Genomic DNA, 25441 nt, shown 5'->3' on the forward strand with positions numbered 1-25441 from the left:
TTTGACAGCCTATCTTTGGGACACAAAGGGAGGAAGTGTTCTTCTATTCCTAGCCCACAAATAATACCAGTTTCCTGTGAACTAGAAAAACATGTTTACTTTCTATTTTATTCAAATCTGCCTTGGGAGAAAAACCCCAAACCAACAGTACCATCACCACCACATGGTGTGCAGTGGTACCACAATTATATTACACACTATTTTTTTAACTGGCTTTCTGCCCATAGCTAGTCTGAGGCTTGCAAAAACCCTGAACTTCACAAGTTACGGCCATTCCCACCTAGAGATCGTTGGACTTTTTGGCTCTATTTGGGATGGAAAAATAATTTTAGACTTAAACATGTTCCTGAGAGAATAACGTATTTTACACTCAGGCAAACATATTTAAAAGGGGAAATAAATGAAAGGACAGCATGAAAATAAAGATTGCTAGGATCAGGATGACAGAAGGGCACCCTAATCATTATCGTTGCATGCCCCGGCCAAAAAGTGGGAGTGTGACCCAAATGCATTCCTCCCTGAGAGGCAGGCCTTGAGCCATTTAATATGTCAGATGGTTTCATTCTTCTCTTTACAATTCCCCGGGAATGATACTTAAGAAATTATATATAATATAACTGTTACTGACCTATAAAGCTTCTTGCCTATGTTCATAGATTGAATTAATTGATTTCTGGACCACTCATGTTTGGAGGACTGTCACAAATCTACCTGTCTTACTTCAATTCTAAAATTATATTTAGGTCTCTGATCTACTAGAAAGGTATACAAAATCACATGTAGCCAAGACGTTACACCACTGAATAGGCTAAAGGTACGTCATTCCAGCAGATGACAGCATTATATTTTGTGCAAAATAGTCACTTCGGATATGCCTTTCTTATAGACATTTTCATATAAATAACTATTACCTGTTGTTAAATCCAGCTGATCTTTGTCAGTTTGCTTTGCTATCTGGGGATTTGCTAGCACAAATGAAGCAAACGTTAAGGGGCAGTGCCCGATTCTCATGGGAAATAGTACCTCCTCAGGTACTCAGCTAGGGATGAAGGATGCTGCCCAGGACAAAATGATAATTTAAAGCAGCATTCCAGTGATCTGGAATTAATGCCTGAATGCTGAGGGGCAGGTGAATTTTCCTTCTATTATAGCCAGTATCTTACATTGCAGGGTGTCACATTTCACACTGTAAAAGTCTTTTGTGGGTAATGTCACTGTAAAAGCCTGTTAGTATTTCTATAGATGCAGGTATGAACCTACGTCTGCTTTCCTAAGCCTGAGTATTGGGCTAAGAGCCTCAGCATCTGCAGTCATGGCTATTCTAATGTATTCTTGCAGGCAGATGATATAGCATCTATTATTAATATTGTTTGATAAGTCCCATGAAAAGGCCTTCTTTCTACTTATTTATAATTTTGACAAACTTGACCCAATAAAGCTGAAATTGTTTTTGCTTTTAGCTAGCTCTTTTTTATTTAAGCCAAAAAGGATTTCTTCTTTCCCCCCAAATGGAAAAATATTGTTTTGTCCGTGTTACAAAAGTCTTGCAACTTTTTTTTAAATGCCCAAGAATCTGTGTGCTCTGGAGCAGGGTTGCTCACCTTTGCAGCAGGGGTTTCCCCTTTTGTCCTCTTTGTGGAAATCGGACTGAATTTAGGAAATTTATACATCTTTGGGGAAAAGAAGCACCCATTCTCAAGTACTCAGTGCAGGCTTTAGTAGAATTTGACAGCTAAAGTTTCCAAGGACTCCATTTCCCAGGAACATAGTAGGGCTTCTCATAAGAGCCCACTGGGGCTATCCACATGCCAACTGCAGAGGGTAACTAGACATGTTGCAGCTCAGAGCTGTGTTGAGTCGTGGACACATCCACTGCAAAGCCCACAGGGAAGGCTCAGCTGGTGCTGCACACAAGAGCAGGAAGCCCGTCCTTCTCCTGCACTGCCGGCGGATGCGCCCAGGATCCAGGTGGCCCCGCGCAGGAAGAAACTTGACCTGAATGTGGAGGAAAGAAGAGGGAAGAGGAGAAAAAAAGAAAGAGCAGGATAAAAACAGGACAAGACGACATGGATGTGAGAGGGGGAGAGAAATAGTAACTGGGAGGTGAAAGGAGAAGATGGAGGGTGATTAAGTAAGGGAGAGTTGGAAGTCAGTGAGAAAAACACGGGGAATGGGGAGATGTTTGGCTGGGAAGGTGGGGTGGGGGCACAGAGGGAAGAAGTCCTCTTGCCTGGTCCCTGGCTGGATAAGAAGCTGAAGGAAGGAAGGAGACATGGGGTTCGTTTGGAGAAAGAATCTGCTGTTAGGAGGAGGCAGAGTGGGGAAAAGGGCAGAGAAAGAATCTTCGGGGGAAAAAACCCCACAAAATCAAGGGCTTAGAGTGCTGAGGGAGGGAGCTTGGGGCAAGGAGCTGGGGCAGCCTGGCTGGGTAGGAGGGGCACTGAGAAAGTGTGTGTGAAGCTGGCATTTTGGGGGGAGTGGAGGAGAATAAGGAGACTGAGACTAGATAGCTGCTTAAGTAAGCAGAATGAGGAAATCGGGTGCATTTGGGAAGGGGTAATAAGCCTCTTTAAATGAGAGACAAAGGGACAGCATGCAAGGAGGGGGAGAGGAGACAGGGAGATACTGGGAGATCAACAGTGAACTTGGAAGATAACTGATGCAAAGCAACCATCCATAAGGTGAGAAAATAGAGGATTGGACCATAGGGGTAGGTGAGCAAAGAGACTGGAGAAAGAATAAAGAGCAACAGTTGGATAGGAGTCAGGACTGGAAGGAAATCCGGTTGCAGGGAACATCGTGAGGCTGTAGGCAGGAAGCCTTGCAGTAGCCGGGCAAGGATTCCCCTGAGAAACTGGAAAGAAACTCTGCCTGGCAGCCCAACCCCAAAGCGGAGGTGCTCTCAGGGTGCTCTCAGGACCCTGACACCAGGAAAGGAATCTACAAGAGCCTCCCTGTACTCAAACTGCTACTGCAAACGCTTGCTCTCGGAGCTCCTGTGGCAAAGATCTGGCTCTGAGGGTGGCCGTATGAAGCTCCTTCCGGGAAGTGTGGTGTGGGAAGGAGGAGCCCTACAAAACCAGGCAGAGATGCACTCTTAAAAGTGTATTCTGTGGACTAAAAGCCAAGCTCTAAAACATGAAGGAATTCCAATGGCAGTAGCATGTAAAGCTTTGTTCAGCCCTGTTGGTGCGATTAGATATTACACCATACACTATTTAGACTATACTTTCCGTTATTGTCTGTGACTGCCTCTGGGGAACTGCAAACCCAAGACAAAGCCAGCGTACAGCTTGCTCTGTGCTCTGCAAGTTGTGAGTTCACTTTACTGGTGCAAGGATGGCTAAACTACATCCTGAAGTGGTCACAGGTATCAAGTTGTCCCATACTCCTGCCTTCACGTTACTTGGAGTCCTCCTAGGAAGCAGCCTTCAGCTGACTCTGGCAGAAGATACGTGCTAAAATCCCATTGAGATATACAGTGGCAGGCACAGGTGGTGTGTGTACATCCACACCTAAGTGTGTCCATCTACTGCAAGAAGGGAAGGAAAAGCACTTTTGCCACACTCATATCCTTATGCCCAGGAAAGGATTGTATATATGCATGCAGCGGAGCTGGGGGTGCGCACATGTATGTACTTGAATACTCATATACACAATTATGGTTTGGAGGAGAAAAAATCAAGGAAAAGTCCTTTGCACTTAAAATGCACAAAGTTTGTGATGATCCCTAGACTTTATAAGAGCTGTTCCACAGCCTTTTGTTGTTCTTGGAAACACCATCTCTTGCACAAATAAGCTTTGTTACCGCTGTAGAGAGTTTCATGTTTATCCTAGAAATGAAATGATCTTTTTAAGCCATTGAGTGCTTCAGGAAGAGAACCAAAACCTTGAACCTGCTTCAGTCTTCTGTGGCAAGGCAACAGGTAAGCTGAGGACAGGTCTGCTTATTAATGCAGGTTTCCATTAAAGTTCCTTCTGGAGCTGAATATTAGCTATAATAATTTATGCTGGACATTTGCATTAGCTATTTTCAGTTTTACAGACAGATGGGGTCTGCAAGTGCATCTGTCATTGAAAATCAGGTTCGATGGGGCATATCCTTGCGTGCACCTCTACTCCTCCTCATCCTTTTGCTTCCTCACTTTGTTGTTCACAGTAGCATATCCCTGTGGCAAACATAGGTAATACTTATTAGGAAAAGTAATAAGAATAAGGTATTTAATGTATCTCTAGCCTTCTTTAATGTGTTGTAGCTGTGAATACAAGGCAAAAAGTAACGCCATATGACCATGCTACTTTGGGAACGGTCTATGCAGTTAAAATAGTTTCTAGATATTTATGCAGTGCATAAGTCACGTGAATAGAAGTTTATCACAATCAGTAGGAATGCTGGATTTTCATATCACACATTTGCTGCTTAGGATGATTAGCAGGAAATTTAATTTGCACTAATTAGCCTTAGGGGAGCAAGAAATTAACTTGATGGGTAAATTTCACGTTTTACTATATACCATACCAACATGGAGAAATTTGAGTTAAAGCCTGAGTTGAGTCCAATGCTGATACGCTGGACTTTAGTTTTTCTAAATTAAATTAAATTACTGTGGAAAATTAATATATGCATGGTGAGTGGGTGGGTTTTTTCAGGAGCTAGAGTCATAGAATAGTCTTTCAACATATTCATTGAATTGTCAGCCACTTCCAGAGAGTGTGTTATATTTTTGTACATTAAATTACATTAATATCTAATATTACAGCAAAAGCTTTAACAAGTCCTAATTTTCTATATTTGTATATTTTCATTGTATAATGTGCGTTATGACTGCACATGCAATATTGCACATTGTAATGCACAGAGCAGAAACAGTTTTCACAGAACTGTGAAAACGCCATACTTTTTAATTTACAACACCCACTTGCAAATACATTTTTAGGGTCAGGAGCCTTTGTTCGTATGCTGGCAAAATAATTTTTTTAGAAATTACTCTCAAAAGTATACAGCAAATGAGGGAGGCATGAGTCACCACATAATCCTAATAGACAAATAAGAATTAGGAACTAATGAACTCTAATTTTGCCTGTTGATGGTGACTTTTCTATCTCATTCTTCCAAAACACAGTTTAGATCTCTTGGTTTTTCCCTCTGTAAAATGGAAGCAATTTTTATGTATCCACTGCTTAGAATTACTGTGGATTGATTAATGCATGCAAAGCAATGAGTCACTTGGTATGGAAGGATCGGTCTATTATAAACTGAAGTGTTCTGTCATACCAGGCTTGTGGTTGCATCCAAAATTATCTGTAAAAACAGAGATGGAAAACATCGGTTGCATATGAGATAATTGCCTTTGATGTCAGTGTTTCTGCTAGTTTGTGCATCTGAAGTACACTCAGAAGCTCACTATTACTATTACATATTTGGAATTAGACCTTGTAGTACTTACCAGAAACTGCTATTGAAGTGAGAGGTGTGACTTCAGTGAGTGTTTTGCCCAAGTAAGTATTGCAGAATTGGGTACCTTGAGTTCATAGTTTGGGGTTTAAGTGATGCATATAAGCTAGTTCAGGTGTCTGCTCAGACTTTCTAGCCTATGACATAAATACTTCTGGTCTAAAAAGAGATCTCAGATAGACCTGTGGTAGTCATGTATTGTGTAACATATATCGTATTGCATTCTCAGGTCCTTCTTCAATCCCCAGGACCCTGATTTCTCGGCAGCAGCCCTCCTATTCAATCAAGAGTGTGTGTGCGTGTGTGTGTGTGTATGTGTGGGTGGGTATATAAAAATATACATGTGCCCCCACACAGACCAACATATATGTGTACACAACTCCCCTATATAAATGTGCTTTGCCTTTTTGGGTGTACGAGTATATTTCTGTAAATGCTCACCACTTGTATTTATACATTTATGAGTAATATCCAACTTCAGTCATAATTGACACCATGTGGCTTTCTGTATAATAATTACTTTGGGACAAAAAACCTTGCAGATGGTTTCAAGAGTGACTCTAACTCGCCATCAATGTAAAAAGATTAAATAAGATGAGCCCACTCCCTCTGAATGGAGTAAGCCATTTTCATTGATTTCAATGGGAGCAGGCGCAACATTTCTACAGCAGAGAACATGTATTATATTCGTTAAATGAAAGTTTGATTTCATTGCACTTAAAATTATTCATGTTCTGTTAGCAAATGGTTTGAGATTTTATAACCTAGAGCATTTGCTGAATTCTGCTTTGTATTTTCCTCACAGCAATTGGAAGGACCCTCATTCCTCGTTATTTTAGCACTGTCTTTGAAGGAGGTGTAACAGACCTGTATTACATTCTCAAGCACTCAAAAGAGTCATACCACAACTCATCCATCACAGTGGACTGTGATCAATGCACCATGGTCACTCAGCATGGAAAACCCATGTTTACCAAGGTAACAGGGAAGACTCAATAAAGCATGTTGTTGGTTTTTCTTTTTCTTTTTCTTTTTCAGTGTGTATAAGGGTGAAAAATATTGGCTGTTGCATTTTTCTGGTAGACTGAGATTATTTCTAATACTGAAAACCCTTGAAGCCATTTAATTACTATTTTCTATATTCATTACGTGACTGGAAAATTCTGTGGGCATCCTCTGCAATTCTCCCAGAAAGATTGCAAGAGAAGCACATAATGCCAGGTTGCCAGAATCATCAGTTGTATGTGAATTAAATTCAACCTGCCCATCTCCTTTTCTCTGGGCTTGATTTTAAAGCAACAATGAGATTTTACATTGCTGGTACCTACCATTTGGGATGGTATGCATTACATTTGATACTTGCCCAGTCCAAGGACTATAAATCTCTAGGAAAATAGTGATTTAATACAGTAGGATGCTGGTCCAAAGGGCAGTGAAGTCAATGGAAGGAGTCAATTGATTTAAACATGCTCTGGACCAGGCAGTTAGTGAATATTCAATATTTGTAATTGATAGTGAATTATCTTCATGAATTGGCCAATTCTACTCCTGTAATTAAACTGAGTGCCATATATTTATAAAAAACAGTACCAAAAAGGTGGAAAATACAAATTAAAACAAAAATTTTCTTATGTTAAAAAAAACCAGTAAACTGATTTTCAAAATGGAAATGTCCCCTTTCATAAATTAACAGGAAATTATGATTTTCCATCTTGGACCTGTTCACCTGCATGAATTTTAACCTTTGCATGGAGAAAAGCACAAAGGGAGAAGGGGCAGCAGGAGGAGATAACCCATCCATCTTGCCCTGCCCTTGCCCTGCCCTGCAGGACAGTGGAGGTTTTAGAGTCAAAAAAGGCACCGGCTGTTGACAGCATTATGACCAGGGCCCACAAGGCTTATACTGTTTTAGCACGTATGCGAGTCCCATCCCTTCGTAGGATCTTCCCTGCCATCTTCGTGGCTCTTGGAGTGGGGCTCAAAGAAGAGGGAGAGGAGGCCACTGGTGTGTGGAGCACTGCTCAGCTGGGAGGTGTGTGTTTAATGGTGTCGTCGTTCCAGCTTTCCCACTCCAGCCCCCTGCGACTTACGTAGGCGCAAACAGAGAACAAGAGGGATGCAAAGAGACCAGATATTCCTAGGTACCACTCTTTGCCACCTCACTGCTCACGAGGAGTTGTGCATGCTGGCCATGTGCAGGGGATGCGATGAGGGTATTCAGTAGCTGCTTCTCTGCGGAGTTCCCTAAAGCGATTTCTGTGTCATTTCCCTTTGTGTTAGCTTTAATGCAATAGCAAATAAAAGGGAGGTTTTTTGGAATCAGTAAATACAACACGCTTTTCTCACTTCAGTTAGTTTATTTTACTTATCATGGCAGCGCATTACAGTGTTGTTGCTTTGGAAAGGAGGCTAGTATCCAGCAAGTCAAAGACAGACTAGCCGCAGGGACCGGGCTGGGGGCACGCCTCGTGTGAGGGGGACCACAGCCGCCTCCCGTAGCACCATCCTCTTGTACGCAGTGAGCCTCTCCGTCTGCTGCAGCCCTGGCAGCGCACGGCCTGCTTCAGCCCTGATGTTTCCGTTGCAGATTCCGATATAAACCTCTGCGTCCCAGTAAAAAAGTTCAGGTGGGGATGTGATTTGGATTCCAGGAGAAAAATTCGGGGGGGGGGGGGGGGGGGGTTAATGGCTGTAGGTTTAAAATATGACTGTGTTAGTAAGAGCAAATTTGAAATAAAACAGTAGTTGCTGGAATAAGGGAGAAGAGAATATATCACTCTCTCAGAAACAGGTTAGAGCCGAATGTTGTCTCAGCTGTGCGTGTGTAACTTCTAGCAGGGATACTGAGGGCAGAGGTCTTGTACCCAAAGGTAAACGCCTACTGTCACAGCATCGGTGGTGGAACAAAGCAGACCTCCCATAAAAAGCAGCGCTCCAACAGACTGCACAGCTCCTTAGATCGTGTCTGAATTTGACCCAGTGAAACTACCACAGAGGGGGTTTTCATGCAAAAATATTTGTTAATAGCTCTTTCAGTTTCACAGACAACTTCTAAGCTGCAAATTCATTAACTTCTAATAGAATGGGCTGAAACAGTTCTCATCATGTATTGAACCAGGAATCCACAGCTGCATTTTATTCATTTCAACATTTTCTTAAAGCAACTCACTGCATACTGCAGTATTGGACGAATATATGAAATGGCATTTCCAATTTTTTTTTTAGACAAATATGGCTAGAACATGCCTAACAATAAGAATATGAATAGTCCAGCTTCTCTTTGGAGGGCAAGAGGTCCTTGTAAAGTGTCACACAAAATTGTTTTATCAAGGTATAAATAAATACTATAAAGAATTTAATACAGAAGTTCAATGGCATGAATTAAATGTGGTAAGAGAAGAGACTGAAGCCCTGACTACCATGTTTGTTTACCTGGCAGGTGCTTCATTTTTTTCTCCAGGTAAAGGAAAGCTTTAGGAGTCCTCCTAAGTCTCTGTTTTCACCGTGGTCACCGACACTCCAACTTTATGTGTGGGCAAACTGTTTTTCTGCAGTTAGCAATGTTTATATTTCCCAATAGATTGGCAGAGGCGAGCTTTGCCTTCACCACGAGAGCAGTGATCACCCTGTGTTCGACCCGTCCTCTTCCTGCGCCCAGCAGTGGGGCCATCAGCTGGATTTTATAGGCGAAGCCCTTGAAATTCAGTGATTTTAATCCTTACTAACAGTCTCAGGCATTTCCTGCATTTGTATAAGCTTTAGGTCTCTTTGCAAGCAACAACTCACGTTTGAGAAATGGTAGTTAATAAAAGGGGAAGACTTCTAAAAGATGCCCGGTGTTAGGAGAGTGAGACTCTGAGCAATAAGGCACAGGACCAAAGTTGGTTTTCATAGGTGCAAGCAGTTAAATTTCCTACAATTAATAAGTGCAGTGAAGGGGTTAAAAACCTATTGGTTAGTTTGAGAAATGTTCTTTTTTAGTTTTTTCCTGGCCTAGTCTAGAGCAACCACGTGATATACTGAATGCCTGCCAGCCTCTTTCTTGTTGATCCTCCGGAGACCATCTGTGCTGGGGGCATTGATTAGAGTGTGTCTGCTGGGATTACATCTTTTCTGTTGCCATGCCAACTAATCAGCTGATTTTGGTTACCACAGAAACAAAATGTCAGAGCTCACAGTACGGTAACATGAATTCAGCACAACAGAAAATGTTTTCTTAATTGGAGACCCTTTTGATTTTTTGGATTCTATGTAAAAGGCAGCTTTAGGAAAAAAAAAAGAAAAAAAGACCCATTTAAAATAAGAACTGCACCAATTTTATTGATTAAAAGCAATGCGTAAAATTCTGCTCTATATAAGGAAATTAAATTCCTTTATAAGATGTATAAATTTTTACCACTGTGATATGAGGAATGTGTTTCAGTTTTTCTATTAAAATTTGTTAATGCCAGTGCATAAAATCAATCTGTTAAGATCTGTGAGGTTTTGAGCTTAAGAGAAGAAACATTTGAGAAGCCACAGGTATTATTATAAAAAAATACTTTAAACCTGAAGTATTTTCATGTTAACTGGCCAGTAATCAGGATCTTTGGCCTCAACACTGTAACATTAATTTAAAAGGTTTTTCTTCTTGTTTGAATCCTTATGTGTGTGCATGTGTACCCCTGTGTAATTTCTCATCATAGTGCAAGTGGTGTGAAAAATCAGAATCAAGGTCAAATGACAAAATAAGCCACATTAAAAATTTGAAGGCATCACAAAGGTGTGTTGAAGAGGGCAGATGAGAACCTGTTGCAAGATTCTCCTTCATAGGTCTGCAGTAATTTGTCTATATAGTATGCCTGTTAAAATTACCTGTGTGTTTTTGCAGAAAGAGCCGGGAGGAAAAACTATGATGATGTTAAGTGAATTGTTAACCAGAAAAGACACACATTGCCCAAGTGGGAGCTAGCCAAGTCTGAGTTGTAAAAAGGCTCAGCAGACTCAACTGAATCTAGGATGGCTAGTTGTTCGATCACATATTAGTTCTATTAAAATTAAAGTTGCAGAAACTCTTTCTTTTGAAAGCTATTACACCCTTTTTCCACAATATCTCTGTACCCTGCACTTGCAAGTTTACTTTGAACAGCAGTTGTAAGTCTAAACATTCAATTTAAAAAACAAATCAATGACAGATCTAGTTAATTTTCAGATCAGGCATCATTTACAGTACTCCATGGTACTCCTAGTCAAGATACCATTCTGAGAGTATATTTTGCACCTTAAAGAAGACCACAGCACAGCGGGGTTTCCACATAAAGTTGTGGACAGTTGTTTAAAAGTCCCCAGCAATTCATTCTATTTTTCATTTCCAGGTAGTACCCACTTGCTGCATTTATTCCTCCCATCTTTCTTCTCCTTTCCTAGGGGAAGACCCCTTACAAAGCTGTATGAGCCACTTTCTGTGGAAGCAGCTCCATTGTCCACGACTGCAACCTCTGCTCTGTTCCCCTGGCTCTCAAACATGCCGTAGCAATGCAGCTCATGCAGCCCGATGGCAGCCACCCCATCTGGCTTTCCTTGGAAGGGGGGATTAATAAAAGTAGATAAGAAATGAAAGAAAAATAAAAATGGGATAAAATGCCTGGAAAAGACAAGAACACTTGGAAAAGACAAGAAGGAAAAAAATCAGGTTTGGCCACAGGCATTCAGAGCACTGTGTACTCCAACTGGACATGGAAGTAAAGTTTATATGCCAAGCTGTAGTAAGGAAAGGGCAACGTAAAACAGGTTGGGAATGACTGGTTCAGCAACTTGACATCAAATGCGTGCAGTTGCACCACAGCCACCTCCACTGCGAGGTTCAGTCATTAATTAGCAGTAGCAAACTGTGAGGGGAAGAGAATTGATGCAATAAATAAGATTTAGCGCACACAATATTCTATGTTTGTAAAATGCTATAAAATCTATAGTATTATAAGTTACTGTCTCCATGGTAAGGCCTATGAAGTCATTTTCCCACATTCGCTTTTTCTCCCCAGAGAACGAAAAACAATTAATCTAGCAGAGATGAACAATAGAATATTGCTCTGATATTTTTGAATGTTGTTTAATCGATGATACAATACCATTTAAAACAAAATTCCTGGGAATTTACTTCATGCATTTTATGTATTCTAGGTATGCACAGAAGGACGTCTTATCTTGGAGTTTACTTTTGATGATCTTATGAGAATAAAAACATGGCACTTTACTATTAGACAGTACAGAGAATTAGTCCCACGCAGCATTCTAGCCATGCATGTAAGTAATCCTTTTTTCACTTGACCTAATGCAAAGAGATGAGATTAGGTTTATGAAGAACTCCAGCAAATTTCACACCCAAGGCAATTAACTATAAATATTTTGTTTTGCCTTCAACTGCATCCATTTACAAGTTCTTTCATCACTCCCTTGTTTCTCAGTGCTCTATTGTTGCCACTGTTGCTATGTTTTCATTTTGTTTTAACACATAGTTTTCTTTTTAATCCCATTTGGTGGTCTGTATGATTTGGGCCCAAAATCTGTTCTTGGTGGTACAAACTCCAAGTCAGTGAAAATTCAACATTGTGGGTACAAATTATATTTAGTGTTTAAATGAAAAAAACTAATGTTACCTTTCCATGAGACAGAAAAAAAAGCCATATATTAACATAGCAACCTTTAGAATTTTAATCCAGATCTTCCTTTTTTCCACATTTCAAGACTTTTCTTTTGTAATTGAGTGAAAACACACACAATAGAACATTAAAATATTAAATATTCTACACATTGAAGTCAAAATATTATAAGGTAAATCATTGTGGAGAAACAAAAGACAGAGTCTTATTGCCACTTTCAGTTCTGCACTGTAGAAGCATTCTGACTAGTAGTGCTCCATATACAAAATTAATTGCAGGACTAAGGTTTTATAGAGGGTAAGAACACACGCCCAAATATGTGCCTGTATTTTGTCATCAAGTTACTTACTTAGATATCCATAAATAAAGATATATCCTTAGTGAGGAGTTTTAAATAACTGAAGAACCCTGGACTTGAAAATACTATTACAGGCCTGTAGAAAATACCATTACAGGCCTGTAGAAAATACCTTTGAAAACCTACCCTACCATTTCTGTCTCAGGTTTATCTTTTATTTTAGAGGGCTGATCTTCTGAACTCTTCAACAGTATCCCATTAAGGGGCAACAAGGATGGCCATGAGTGACATTATGTATTTAGGGGGCTGCTGCAATTCAAAGAGAGTGGAAGCAAGTTAGCCAGCAACCAGTAGGTATTAATTTTAGTAATGAGATTGATCTCATTTTAAAGAGGAGGCTGGTCTCACAGGTAAAGCTCCCGGCTAGGGTCAGAGAAGGACTGTACTTGTATTTTTCCTGTTTAATTCTGGGAAAATAACTTAGACCAGAAGGGTTCTCCAGCCTGTGCTTAATGCCACTTATGTGATCAGCTCTGCTGAAGGTGCCTTGATGAGTTCTCTCTGCTTCAGTTTCTTATCCACAAAAAGAAAGCGATACCTTCTTTATTCCTGCCCTTATCTGCTTAGTCTCCTGGGACTTCCAGCCAAGAAATGGAAGGCTCAAAGTGTACTGTGATCCCTCAGGAAGCTCTTCGGTGGCGCCCCGCTTGCCTGCACCCCTGTGCATGACCGGACCTCCTAGATCTATCTTTTGAATGGGCAGGGACAGAAGGAAGATATTGGAAAACGGTCTTTATTCTGCTCCAATTTCATAACACATACATTTTCCTATGCAAACAGAATTCTGTAGCTTATTACATAAATTTAGCATCAGTGTGTAATTTTTCCATAGGAGCGGCACCTCTTTTCAGAGAACCCTCCCTGCATTCCACCAAGAGCATAGAGAAAAACAAACAGACAAAAAGCAAAATGAAAATTCTTCTTTTCCTCTGTTGTTTAGGCACAAGACCCTCAGGTGCTGGAGCAGCTGTCCAAAAACATCACTCGAATGGGTCTGACAAACTTCACCCTCAACTACCTCAGGGTAAGCGTACCATCGCTGATGATTATTGTGAGGATTTTTTAAAAGTTACTGTTAGCTTTGAGTGAAGGTAATGAGAACAGAGTCTGTGTTGGTCAGGTAAGAAATGGACCTAACCCTTAATGAGGATGAAGGAGAGACTGTAATAAAGGTGTAGCTGCTAACAATGTGACATTAAAAAGGATAAGAATTTTATCATGGAGTCGAAGCGATGTATGAGTAGCCCCTGTTTTTAACAGTCTGTCTTCTCAGTTTTGACTAATGGCTTTATTTTTTGTAAGCAAGAAGTTCCCCACCATTTTTCCTCTCTCCTTCACTGTTCCTGAGAAGATGGCAGCTCATTCTTATTAAGAGCTGCCTGTCTTCCCCAGCTTTTCGACCTCCCCGCCTCTCCCAGGCAGAGTCAGGGCTGAGAGAAAGCTCAGCTCCAGCTCTTTTTGCAGCAGTCCCTCAAAACAGTCCTCACTTCACTTGCCTCTGGGAGCCTGAGCTCCCTCCTCAGCCTTGCACTGAATTGTGTGTGTTTTTTATGATTAAATAATGCATTTGTTCCCATTGCTTTTTGACCCTTAAAGTGCATTCAAAGTTTGGAAGTTTATTTTTATTTTTGAAAGTATTCCCTGGTGTGGGCTTGCAATGCATACACTGAAATACGGGTTTGTAGAGTTCATATTTCAAGGTTAAAATTCAGATTTTTCTTATTTCTAGACATGCCATTAGTAGATAAAATGAGGCAAATTGCTCAACGATACACCAAACTAACTTGGCCAAGAATATCTGATATTATTCCTTTTAATTGTGTGAGTAATTATTCAAGATGCTTTTTTAAGATAACAAGAACACTAGAAAACGCAGTTATTTGCAGCCTAACGTAGAGCTGTACGTGACAGTCTATATTGTAGCTGCACTTCATTCAGGTCTATGAACCTTGTAATACCTTCCCTATGGATGGAGTACTACACCCAGAGTGTTTTGAACTCCAGGGGGGCAGTGTGCAGGACTGAGACGTGTGGTGAGATCTCTCTCACTCTATACCCACAGCCTATAGACAGCCTGTAGTTGTACTTACTCTCCCAATATGGTAAGCCAATGCTGGTTGCTGCTTATGTGGTGTTACTGTTCAAATTATAGTCTGAGTTGTGCAGGGCAGGTCTACTGTAGCAAAGCTAAAAGAAGAATATGGGACGAAACCTCAGAGGAATAATACATTGCATTAGAATTTTTCCATGTATAACTTCAAGAATAATATGTCTATGTTGTACATATTGTATTCTCATGGTTAGTTTAGTCTGTGGTTTGGTACAGAGAGCAACCGTTGTGCTTTGGCAACATCCCTCTAGCCACGTGGTCGTTGTCTTGTGATGAGGCATCCTAGAGCATGTTCTCCAGAAATCCCCATGGGGGTTCTTCCTCAGTCACGCCAAGTTTTGCATTACACCCTTGTGGCATACTGGGCAGGAAGCGACTGGCTTAGGTAGGCAATTTCCATGTTTTCTTTCCAAATTGTCCTGTGGCACAAGGCATCGCCCCGCTTCGGAGGTCTTTGATCCCCTTAGTGTGACCGGACGCGCCAGCAAGCACTTGGGCTGGCCCACACCAACCGCAGTGCTCGGTACCTGTCCTCCGTGAGACTCAGAGGGCCACGCTGAATTTGCAGAGCTAGCTCTATCCCTGACGCCTTCTGGGTCCTTTGTGGTATATTCTCTAATTGCTGAATGTGACAATGCAAATGAGAAAGGCAGGGACCCTGTAAGGACACAGCTGGCATCAGGCACCCATGCTGTTCCCCCTGTCAGCATCAAAAAAAAAAAAAAAAGCAAGAAAGGAAGGGGGGGGAGGGAGAAAAAAATCCTCAGAAAAAGAAAACTGGGATCAAGATAAGCACTAGGGAGATGAGCAGTGAAGTGGAAGGGGATGAAAAGATGAAGTCTTACTTTTTTCTTCTTCCAGACTAGTTTTGTTAGCTTAACAGACAACATTAGGTCTCTGGGTGCAAAGCTTCCTCTAGCTCCTGCTGTGGTGATTCCAAAAGGAAATCTTTTTTTTCCCAAGCCAATCTTTGCGTCTCTTTCTTGCGGTGAGGAATTGATCATTCTGCTCTTTTTTTCAGATGTTCAGCTCATCATGGGAGCTCGTATTACAAGATACATTTCCATTTTGATTTACTTCTTTCCCAATTACTTTCTTCTGTTGATTTTAACATGGAAGTCTTTTCTGAACTCAGGATTGTAAAATCACGCACTAAAAATGTGGTAAATGTGCTTAGGTTTAAGGTGTTTTGTTTTGTGGTTCTTTTTTTTAAGTCAGTGTTTTATGATATTTTATTCAGTCTTCCTAGTATTTAGTAATTAGCACTGTTACGTGGTTTTGAATAAGGACTTGAAACTAAGCATAAAAATGATTTTCATTTTTTTTCTGCTGCACACAGCAAAGGCTTGTGATACTCATAAGCGAAAACTTCACTGATGGGCAGAATTAATCATTTTTATTCTCCAACGTGCACGCAGCAGCAAGCTGTGCTGCAGTCTCTTTAAAGGCAGAATTTAAACCTGGACTTCAGATGGATGTGATATAAAGGTATAGCCTGTGTTTTTTACGCTCTAGACATCACAGAATGCTAAATCATTGCTAGTTGGGATAATTGCAGTTGCTGGCATGTAAACCTCTGTTCCAGAGTGCCACATGCCTGTAGAGCCACAGCTTTGGATGCATGCCCTGGTTTGTCTTCATTCACTCCGAGTAAAGCTGTCCAGCATAGAAGAGCATTGATTTTGTAAATCATATTTAATACAAATTTAAAATATATCTTCTTGGAACGTGGAAATGAAGTGTTTTGTCCTGTGCCATTTGCCAAATGCTCTTTCTCTCTGTTTTCTCTGGCTCTGTAATAAAACCATAGGCTTCCTTTCTTTCTAGTTACTAGTTTGTTTTGTTCCAGCATAATTGATTACCTCATCAATGGGGTCAGCATACTTTGCTGTAGCTGCTGACTAGGAGTTGAATAGGCTGTCTCAGAAATAATGAGCAAAACCTTGTAGGTTTTAAATTAATATCAAGCTTTTTAAAATGTAATTTCTCATCAAGTCATCAAGTAGTAGATATTACAAACTATCAGATAATAAGGCCAAGACCTATATCCTAGTCTCAGTCGGTACGAGTCCAGAACAAACAGGAATCCTGTACAGAGTTTGAAGATGGAGATAACACTCAGAAGAACAGTTTCCACCAAGCTACAATAATTTAGTCCCCACACATTACCTTATTTTTTTTTCTATGTAATTTTCTAGTTGCTCAGCTATTTTATTTAGATCTTCAATGCGTAATGGATTTGAATGCACTCTAAAAACAGTAGCTTTATACCAGCAGCACTTTTCACAATTTGGAGCTCAAATGTTTCTTGCTGCCTTCTATAAAATGATTTATTCTCTCAAAATTTCTGACATTATAAAAAAGCCAGCCCCTACTATCAATTAGGCAGGACTACCCAGCCTGAGCCTTGAAATAGAGTTGTGTCTTGCCCAGCTGGATTTCAAAATTTGTCTTTGCTTTCTTACACTGGCCGGGTTGGAGTGATTTCTTAGGGCTCTTCCCCAGGTGTAGCTATTGCGTCGTCTCCGGGCTGTGGTCTGCTCTGGTAGCCAGTTTATTGGCCTTAATGGAGCCGAATCTGCATCTGCCCTTTGCAGAGCGTTAGCGTGGCAGAGCCTTCCCTCTCTGCGTCAGGAGAGGTATCTAGGCAGGGGAATGCACACTCCCATTTCCCCTTACATCCTGTATGGCTTTATTAACCAAGGCTTATCTGAGCTACAAATGATCCAATTTTTTTGTTTTCTGTATAAACCAATAATGAAGTGTTACTGTTGCAACACAGAGGACAATATTTTCTGAATCCCCACTTTCACTAATTTAGTTCCTCACTAGACACTTTAGGATTTCTTCTGCTAGGAGGATAACATGAATTATTTAATGGGACATAATTTTCTAACGGTAATACTTACATTGTAATCAAAAGCCATTTGTGTGTATACCCATTGCGTATGCAAAATTTTCTTTTGCACATGCAAAATAGACACGCATGCAACAGCTTCCTTTAATGTGCAGGGAAATTTGCTTTTCTAAATATGGTTTCATGCATGGAAAGGATATGAACTCAAATCATTTGGGGGCTATTTTGCTTCTAATATGTAACAGTGTGTGGCAGCTATCTGGTCAATATTTTACAGCTGTTTGTGTATCTTCAGTGAAGAAGGAGAAAGATTACATGCAAGCGTGTTAAGGATGCAAAGTCAGGCACTCGGGGAAAAGAAATGCTGTATTTATAGTCACCCATGCCACACGAATTCGTTTCCCTTTGTGAGTTACATTATCTCATCATCTTCTAACTACATCATCATGCATTGTGCTTCCCACAGACTCCCCGATGCATGCAGCGCATGGGATGACTACCCCTCACACAGCAGCAAGTCCTGCAGTGCTACTCATTTCCTTGTAGGCTCTTCTGCAGCGTCATTCTAGTATCTCAACCGCAAACGTTAATGGCTGCATAGCACCTACCAGCTGAAGAGGCATTGTGCCATTCCCCGTGCGCACATGTGGCACTGAGGCACGCAGTTGAGCACCGGGGCACTCTGAGGAGTCAGCTAAGGGGAGGTGGCCATTCTGAGAAAGCAGGGGCCTGATTTTTTTTTTTTGAAATTTTGGAACTTCATCTCACCCCATATACTAATAACAAAACTAGTGCCATTGGATGCTGTCTGTTGTCTCAGGCTAGCTATATAGTTGAAAAAGCAGCAGGTGGTGTTTCTGGGAACACAATGGTGAAAATGCTTTTTTCTGTGACTTAGGACCATAGTAGAGCTTGGGGACGGGCAGTTTTTGAAAGCGGCATGGGGTCACTCTAAGCTCATCCTTTCTTGTTCTGCAGTCCCTGCTTCATGTTTCTGCCGTGTTTCCACGTCTTCAGTAGACACGAATGAAGTTCTACATGCAGCAACTTCATTTACTTTGTGCTGTGCACTGAATGGGGGTGCTAGGGAAACAGAGTATGTGATGATGTAGCGAAATGCTATATCCTAATGGACATGAATAAGAAGTTCTAGTAAGGGTTCACAAGCACGCAAAGGAGGAAGTTTGGATCATTTAATCATTCTGGATCTTTCCCTATGAAAAGTGTCAACATTTTAAAGAATCCTTGGAATTGGAGATGCTGAAAGCAGACACAACATTTTGTAGACTTTATTCCTGTAAATGATGGAATTCTTCAACCTAAACCAATGCAGCTTGGGGCAGCTCTCCCTAGGAAAAGGCAGTCAAAATTAGAGGCTTGTCACAGAAGGATTCAGATGACTATAGCTGGCTATCCGTAATCTATCCGTGCCAACTATAATTAGCTGATTCTGCCAAGGTTTTCTGGTAATGTAATTTCTTAGCATTTATTTTAGTAATGATCACAGTGGTTTCTGTTCCTCTCTTTTATGCATCTAATGCTTTATAGACAGTGTTACGTTACTTTCAGAATAATAAATGAGAATAAATGTATTCTTTGCAACAGCTCATAGAGTCAAATGTTAGCTTTTCACTTTTTTAATAAAGACACAACATCACAGAATATTTACATCAAGAGTTATTTCCATCATAAGTAGAAAAGATCAGAAAAAACAATACAGCAAATTTTTTAAAAAAAGAAGTGGTCAGGATGAAGTGGGTGGAACAAAGGAGCAGGGGTAGGAGAGTTGCACAAGACGTGACAAGTAGAGAATGAAGCACTAACTTAGAAATGTTCTGAAGAGAAAACAGAATCTGAAGCAACCTCTGGATAGGACATGGGTTGGAAAGATAGCATTCATATTGTTAACAATGATAGTGGTGTGCTTTTCGTCCATTGATCTCTAAGCATTTTATTAAAACAACTGAAGTGGTTTATAGATGGGAAAATTGTGGCATATGAGAAGCAAAAAAAGATGGAGCAAGCCCAATAGCATTTTAAAAAAATCAGATGGCAATTTTAAACCAGACTTTGGAGAGTTCAGTGAGCTGGTGCAGTAGTGACCATTTCTGCTTTCCATGGCTCAGAAACAGATTTTAGTGTCTGTGGCTAGAGGAATTTTAGAAGTCCGTGAAAAATGCAGAATGGGAACAGAGTGCAAATGATTAGAGAAAAAATTGGGATTTTAGCAGAAATGGCAAATTTTACTGGTATTCTGGAGACTGTAATGGCCAGTCTTCACACAAAGGGCTCTACCAGGCTCATGAGTATCAGTTAAGGAGAAAGATATATTATGTATGAACACAAGCCAGCTACTATGCCCACTGGACATACAGACCATATGACCTTTGAGATAAAATTAAGGTCTGGACTAATGAGAATGGAAGGATGATAATCAGCGATGTGAGTCCTTGAAGCATCCATGACTAAGAAATCGGAATGAAGTTAGGTTGGAGCAGTTTAAAAATAAAAAAGTCAGAAGGGTAAAAGGAAGAAAAAGAGAGACAAAGACAAAGCACCAGCCATATAAAAACAAGCTACAAGATTTGAACTAATAATGTAATTTCAGAAAAGGAAAAAGATGAAGAAAAAAAGTCCATGAACACAGCCACAGGCTCTCTTTTTTAGAAGACCAAATTAAAGCTTGGACTAGTATGCAGTGCAGTCATAAATAATAATAACTATTAATTAAGTTTAGGAATGAGAGCTGCAGAGGTAGGATTTGTATGAAGACCAGAAAACGCCCAAACCAGCTTCTTGTTCAAAGCAATGAAAACAGCAAAAATTTTAATTAGCTGTTTAATATTGAATATCCATGGGTGTTTGGTGCAAATTGTTATGCAGGGAGGGGTAGGTGCTCAGAAGAGGTCAAGAAATAGGCTTTAATGCAAAGCTGGTGGTTCAAATCTTTGTTCTTGGAAGCAGTTATTTTAGAACCTGAAGTATTCATTGTGGAAAGCTTATGGCAGCCCTATGGTATGCTCTTGATTTGGAAAGAGAATCCTATACCACCCCCACACCCCCCGCCATGTTTTTAATCTTCAGAAAAATTGTTTCATGACTCTGTTTATTGTGATATCACAAGCAACTAGGTCATATAATGTTTTAAAATAATTTTCTATACATAGTTAACTTTACTGGTTAGCGTTTGTCCCTTCCCCTTCCTCTGCCACTCTTTCTATAGGTAGAACGGCATTACTGCTTACCTGTCTCTGCTGGAGAGATCTTCTTTGATGCATCTCAAGATCAAATTTGGATCTTCCGTGTCTACATATGTTGGAGGTTTGCTTTGGGCTCTTGAGTTTGATCCTATTTCTAGGATGTTCCTGAAAAGTTCTCATCTTTCTTGTGTGATTCCCTGATCCTTGTCTGTATGGAGGGTGCCTTCCCACTTTTTCATTCAGGCTGTCTGTATACTCCCACTTTTACTTCTGTAATCTAGCTATTTTATATTCACAACAGAAACCCTAAAACCCAAAACTTGACTCTAAAAAGTAAAACAGAGCGAGCATTTCAAAAGTGAATAACAGTCCTGTCTTTCTGTGGGTTTTGGAGACCAGCACACGCAAAGCTAACTTTGTCTTCCAGTCACCTCCCTTGTGCTGACTGGTGCAAGCACTGCCAGAGCTGGGTCAGGAGACTGATCTGATAAAAAAACTTATCTAGTCCTTTCCACCCAACTGATGACCATCCTTAAGAGCTCCCTGAGTACTGCTTGTGCTGGGCAGGGAAGAGAGCAGCAGTATGGATTCATATTGACTGGTATCTGTCTTGAAGTTGGACCTCATCCCCAAATTTGCCAGCACTGAAAGAAGAAGACAAGAAAGTGCTGGGGAATCCTACAGATCCTAAGCTGTAAATTTCCCTTTCTTACTTCTGGATCTGACAACATTATAGCAGTTGTGACTGACCTATTATGACCTCACACTGCTATAAATTTATTCACTTCAGTAGAGTGGCTACTGACTTTCAACAGTACAATTTCGAGCAGACTTTTGCTTATACCAGATTACCATAATTTACAAAACTTGAACTGAAAACAAAATAAGCAGAAAGAGAAAACGTTGATTTATTGCACTTGTTCTGAGTTAGAAACAAAATTCTATCTATATATACATACGTGTGGATATATATGGAGCGCCCATTTTTGTAGGTACCTTATGAACCATACTGTTTAGTAATTTACTGATTAATTGCAAATATTTTCCATTTGTACTAACCTTTTAGAAAACTGCAGTAAACTTTTTCACTGCTGTATGTACACATATATGAATATCAGTCTCTATCTGGTGGTCATTAATGTGCAAACCTGTGCATTGCTTTTGATTTGTAAGCATATCTTTTGTTCATGTTAAAGGAAATATCAACAGGTGTATCAAATTAATAAAGAGAAGCCCATGATTTTGTGTTTACCCTGCCTAAGGTACACCTATAGGATGTAACATGGAGAATCTACAGGCAGTGCCGGTGAGCAAAGGCGCTGAACCAGACCTATGCTGATGCATACATGAGGCTTGTGAGCAGAGTGGAGGCAGAAGACATTATCAAAATGCTAACATGGGTTTTCATTTGAATTGTGTCATTCTGGTATTGTGCTCTGCACAGCTAGAAAACTCTGCTATATTGAATATTCCTCCGTATGCCAAATCAATTCCTTAATCCTGTGTCTTGTTACCTTTTCCAGTAGGTGTTGCTTCCTCAACGTTACTTCATAATAAGGCAGTTTGTTAATCAAAGATCCAGTTCAACATCCATTAAAGTCAATGGGTATATCTCCTTTGATCCAAATGACATCTCATAGTTTTTCATTTATTCAGAGGTCTTTTATACCCATAAAATCCAATTTATTGAAATTAATTTCTCCATTCCCTTGGGCAATTTTAGCCATGAAAATGCCATGCTTCATGAACAACAACAACTGGTTATTTTTATTGCATTTTTGTTGTTGTTTTGTTTTGGAGTTTTGTGACAAAAGAAAATTAACTTGATTTAGCCACAGATTATAGTTCTTAGGTGAGCCCAAAGGAACAAATATCACCTTGGGGATCTGATTTGAAGAAAGGGTTAGGAATAGAAAAGAATGAAGGAATACAAAAGAATAGAGCTTTCATAGCAAGACAGAGAATTTTCTCATTTTATTAATCATTCAGGCAAAACTTAGAGCTGATTTAATTAAAGGACTGTGCACCATCTCTGCCCAAGATAAGACGATTTTACATAAAGTAAGTATGAGGCACATGAAAAAAAGCCCACAGCACTATTCCCTAGCCTAGATTTCATAGCATCTCATTTATAAAGCAGGATTGGGCCCAGCCATGCTGGATCAAAACTTCCAAGGAAAACATAAGCACTGTCTAAACAAAATGGTGTTGGTGATTAGGCAGAGATCACAGTACTCTCCAGAGCAGACCTTGACTCACTCTGCTGCTTCGCTGCACCAGCTTCATCAGGAGTATTACCACTCTGCACACCACAGTGTAATGTAGGTCCCAAGTCTACAAGAAGGCAGAGGTTTCTTTATAGAGACTTCCCAATCAAAGTAATAAAATATAAAATGGAATAATCTTCTGATAGTGGTATGCAAAGGAAGGAAGTAAAGTTTCAATCTTCTAAATACTACACTGGACCTTTCCACTGATTAGCTTTTGACAAGATGTATTAGAGCTATGGTGTCATTTGAAATACTATAGTCTATTTAATAGCAAGTCTCTGTCTTTTATAACTCTCCCAATATTGTGGTAGTATTCCAGTGTATCCTTGGATGCCTTACCGATTTTCTTTCCCAGTGTGTGAGATGAAATGTTCAGCCATACAAAGGAGAGAATATCATAGATTCTATTCCTAAGTGCCCTTGAACAATGTAATGTTTAAAATTAATTAGTTTTATGAAAATAATTGCAATAAGAAACAGAACATGAAATACAGCTTGCTCATTATGATAGCTAATAGCGTAAGGAGAAGGAAAATTATTCAGAACAAAATGTATATTCTTGGGGTCTTTCAATGTTACCACCAAAATCTTATTCATGACACTTTTTGTTTCCTTTGTGCACCTTCTTGGTGTCTAATTGTATGTTGAAGATAATCTGGTCTCTTTATTTCTCAACTTCTTCAAATTCTTTCTAGTTTATTATAAGGATAGGTTGGTTCCTATAGTCTTATTTTAATATTTAGATTCCTACTATGGGCCACTTTGCTACCTAAAGTAAGCTTCCTATTGCTATAATAAATGGTAAGGAAAAATTCTGCTTTCAATTACACAAGTATGCAAACTGGAATAACATCTCAGAAAGCAGTGGCCTTTCTCCAGACTGATGTAAGTGGGTGCAAAGCTTCTCCTGTGGTATTTATGTATTTCATTACCTTCAGAAATACAAGGTACGAACACTGTCAGATTAACCGGTGAACTTCACAGCAGCAAAAGACATGTGGACACTGTCATATTCTGACCTCCAAGGCTTGCTCCCAAGCCTCTGCTAATCAGCCCAGATCTGCTGAGACCACAGGGAGCAGCCATGCACTGCTCGAGATTCTTCTGAGTATGAACCCAGTTTAGAGGGAAAAGGCTGCCTCCCTTCTAGACCAAAAAAAACCCAAACCCTGACCACAAAAGCTTCAAGAGCTTTCTTTTTCTTTTTCACTGACTACAGCAAGGATTAGAAATACATGAAGCAAGAGGAAAAGCAGCAGAAACAAAAACTACCCACATAAGCCAAAGCACTGTAGCCCTCCAGGGGGCTTGAGAAGGCTGTTCTCTATGAAGATGCTCTCACTTCGCTGCTTACACTGTCCTCCCAGGTTTCTTGCACCAAATGCTGCTAAAGACCATTTCCTTGAAGAGGCTAGAAACCAGAGAAATCATAGGAAGGGTCAAAATATAAAACAAAATACTTTTTTAACACTGATTAGTTCGGAATGATATTTTAGGCTTTTTTCTCTCCATTTCCTTTAAGTGAAATTAAAGAAGAAAGCAGCCTTTTTTGACACCTGCTATGAAGGCAGTTATTGGTCCTTGATCATGCCTTTGGAAGTGCCTGCTTAGTACTTCTCGAGTTGGATGTATCATGCCAGCTTTTACCCCTAATTTATATTCTCACACAAGCCTAAAGGGAGCTCACATTTTTAACTTCCAGTGTTTGAGTTCATTGTTCAAAGTTTTGTTCTTTTATAGTTTCTTTCTGGACAAGAATTAGATTAGAAAGAACTTCAGAGGATATCAGCTGCAAGAGGGTTGTTGATTTCAGTGGAATTATACGGAGTTATAAAAAAATCAGGCCAAAAGAGGGAAAAAAAACTTAGAGGAAAAGTATATGCATTTAATATTCTTCAAGCTTGCTTTGACAAAGCTTTTAAAAGGTGAGCTGCTTAAATTTTGCTCACACTGGTTTCTTTTAGGCACATAAACACATGCTTTCCCAAACAATTAATAACAGTTCATCTTTGCTCAGCTTCCTAATAGTAAGGCTGGAATCAAATTCTTGAGGCAGTGTCTGAGGCTAGTTATGGATACAGTCCAAAAAGCTATTCATCTATATGTGTAATAATGGAAGGAGATGTATATAAAGGTGAAAACAACTATTTGTCATCGCGATCTAGCTTAAAGATGATCTGTGCCTTGGGAATAAGGCAATATGGGCAGTTTTTCTTCTCATTAGCTACTTTATTCGTATCTGCAGGGGCTGTCAGAAACATGCATTTAATAACACTCAACTCTCTGTGTTTTAATAAATAAGGCTGCATGAATCTATAGAATATCACAGAAATTGTGATTGTGCAGAAAACGCCTTTGGTGATGAACAATTCAACCTCTCGCTTGGGAGTGTTCAAAAAAAATTAAACAAAAGCTAGAAGGGATTAATCTATGATGACTTTTTTGGTTTTTGCTTATCACATAGATATTTTTATATGCATATAAAATTCTGTGTTTTCCCTAGTTTTAGTTGAAAAAAACCCCTATATTAGTTGGCCATTTTAGGCAGCATGT

General features: G+C 39.9%; 1 protein-coding gene across 7 annotated transcripts in view; it reads left to right on the plus strand.

Annotated features, from left to right (window-relative positions):
* The window catches only part of LDB2 (LIM domain binding 2), a 221296-nt gene that overhangs the window by 161572 nt on the left and 34283 nt on the right, over positions 1 to 25441 (plus strand). For all 7 annotated transcript variants that reach the window (XM_049794042.1, XM_049794057.1, XM_049794050.1 and 4 more), the window contains exons 3-5: positions 6261 to 6433; positions 11615 to 11737; positions 13392 to 13475. In XM_049794042.1, coding sequence (XP_049649999.1) covers positions 6261 to 6433; positions 11615 to 11737; positions 13392 to 13475 — 380 coding nt within the window. The remainder of the gene's footprint in view (positions 1 to 6260; positions 6434 to 11614; positions 11738 to 13391; positions 13476 to 25441) is intronic.

This window comes from Accipiter gentilis, chromosome 3 (assembly GCF_929443795.1).
Source record: "Accipiter gentilis chromosome 3, bAccGen1.1, whole genome shotgun sequence".
In the NCBI taxonomy this organism is placed as follows: domain Eukaryota; kingdom Metazoa; phylum Chordata; class Aves; order Accipitriformes; family Accipitridae; genus Astur; species Astur gentilis.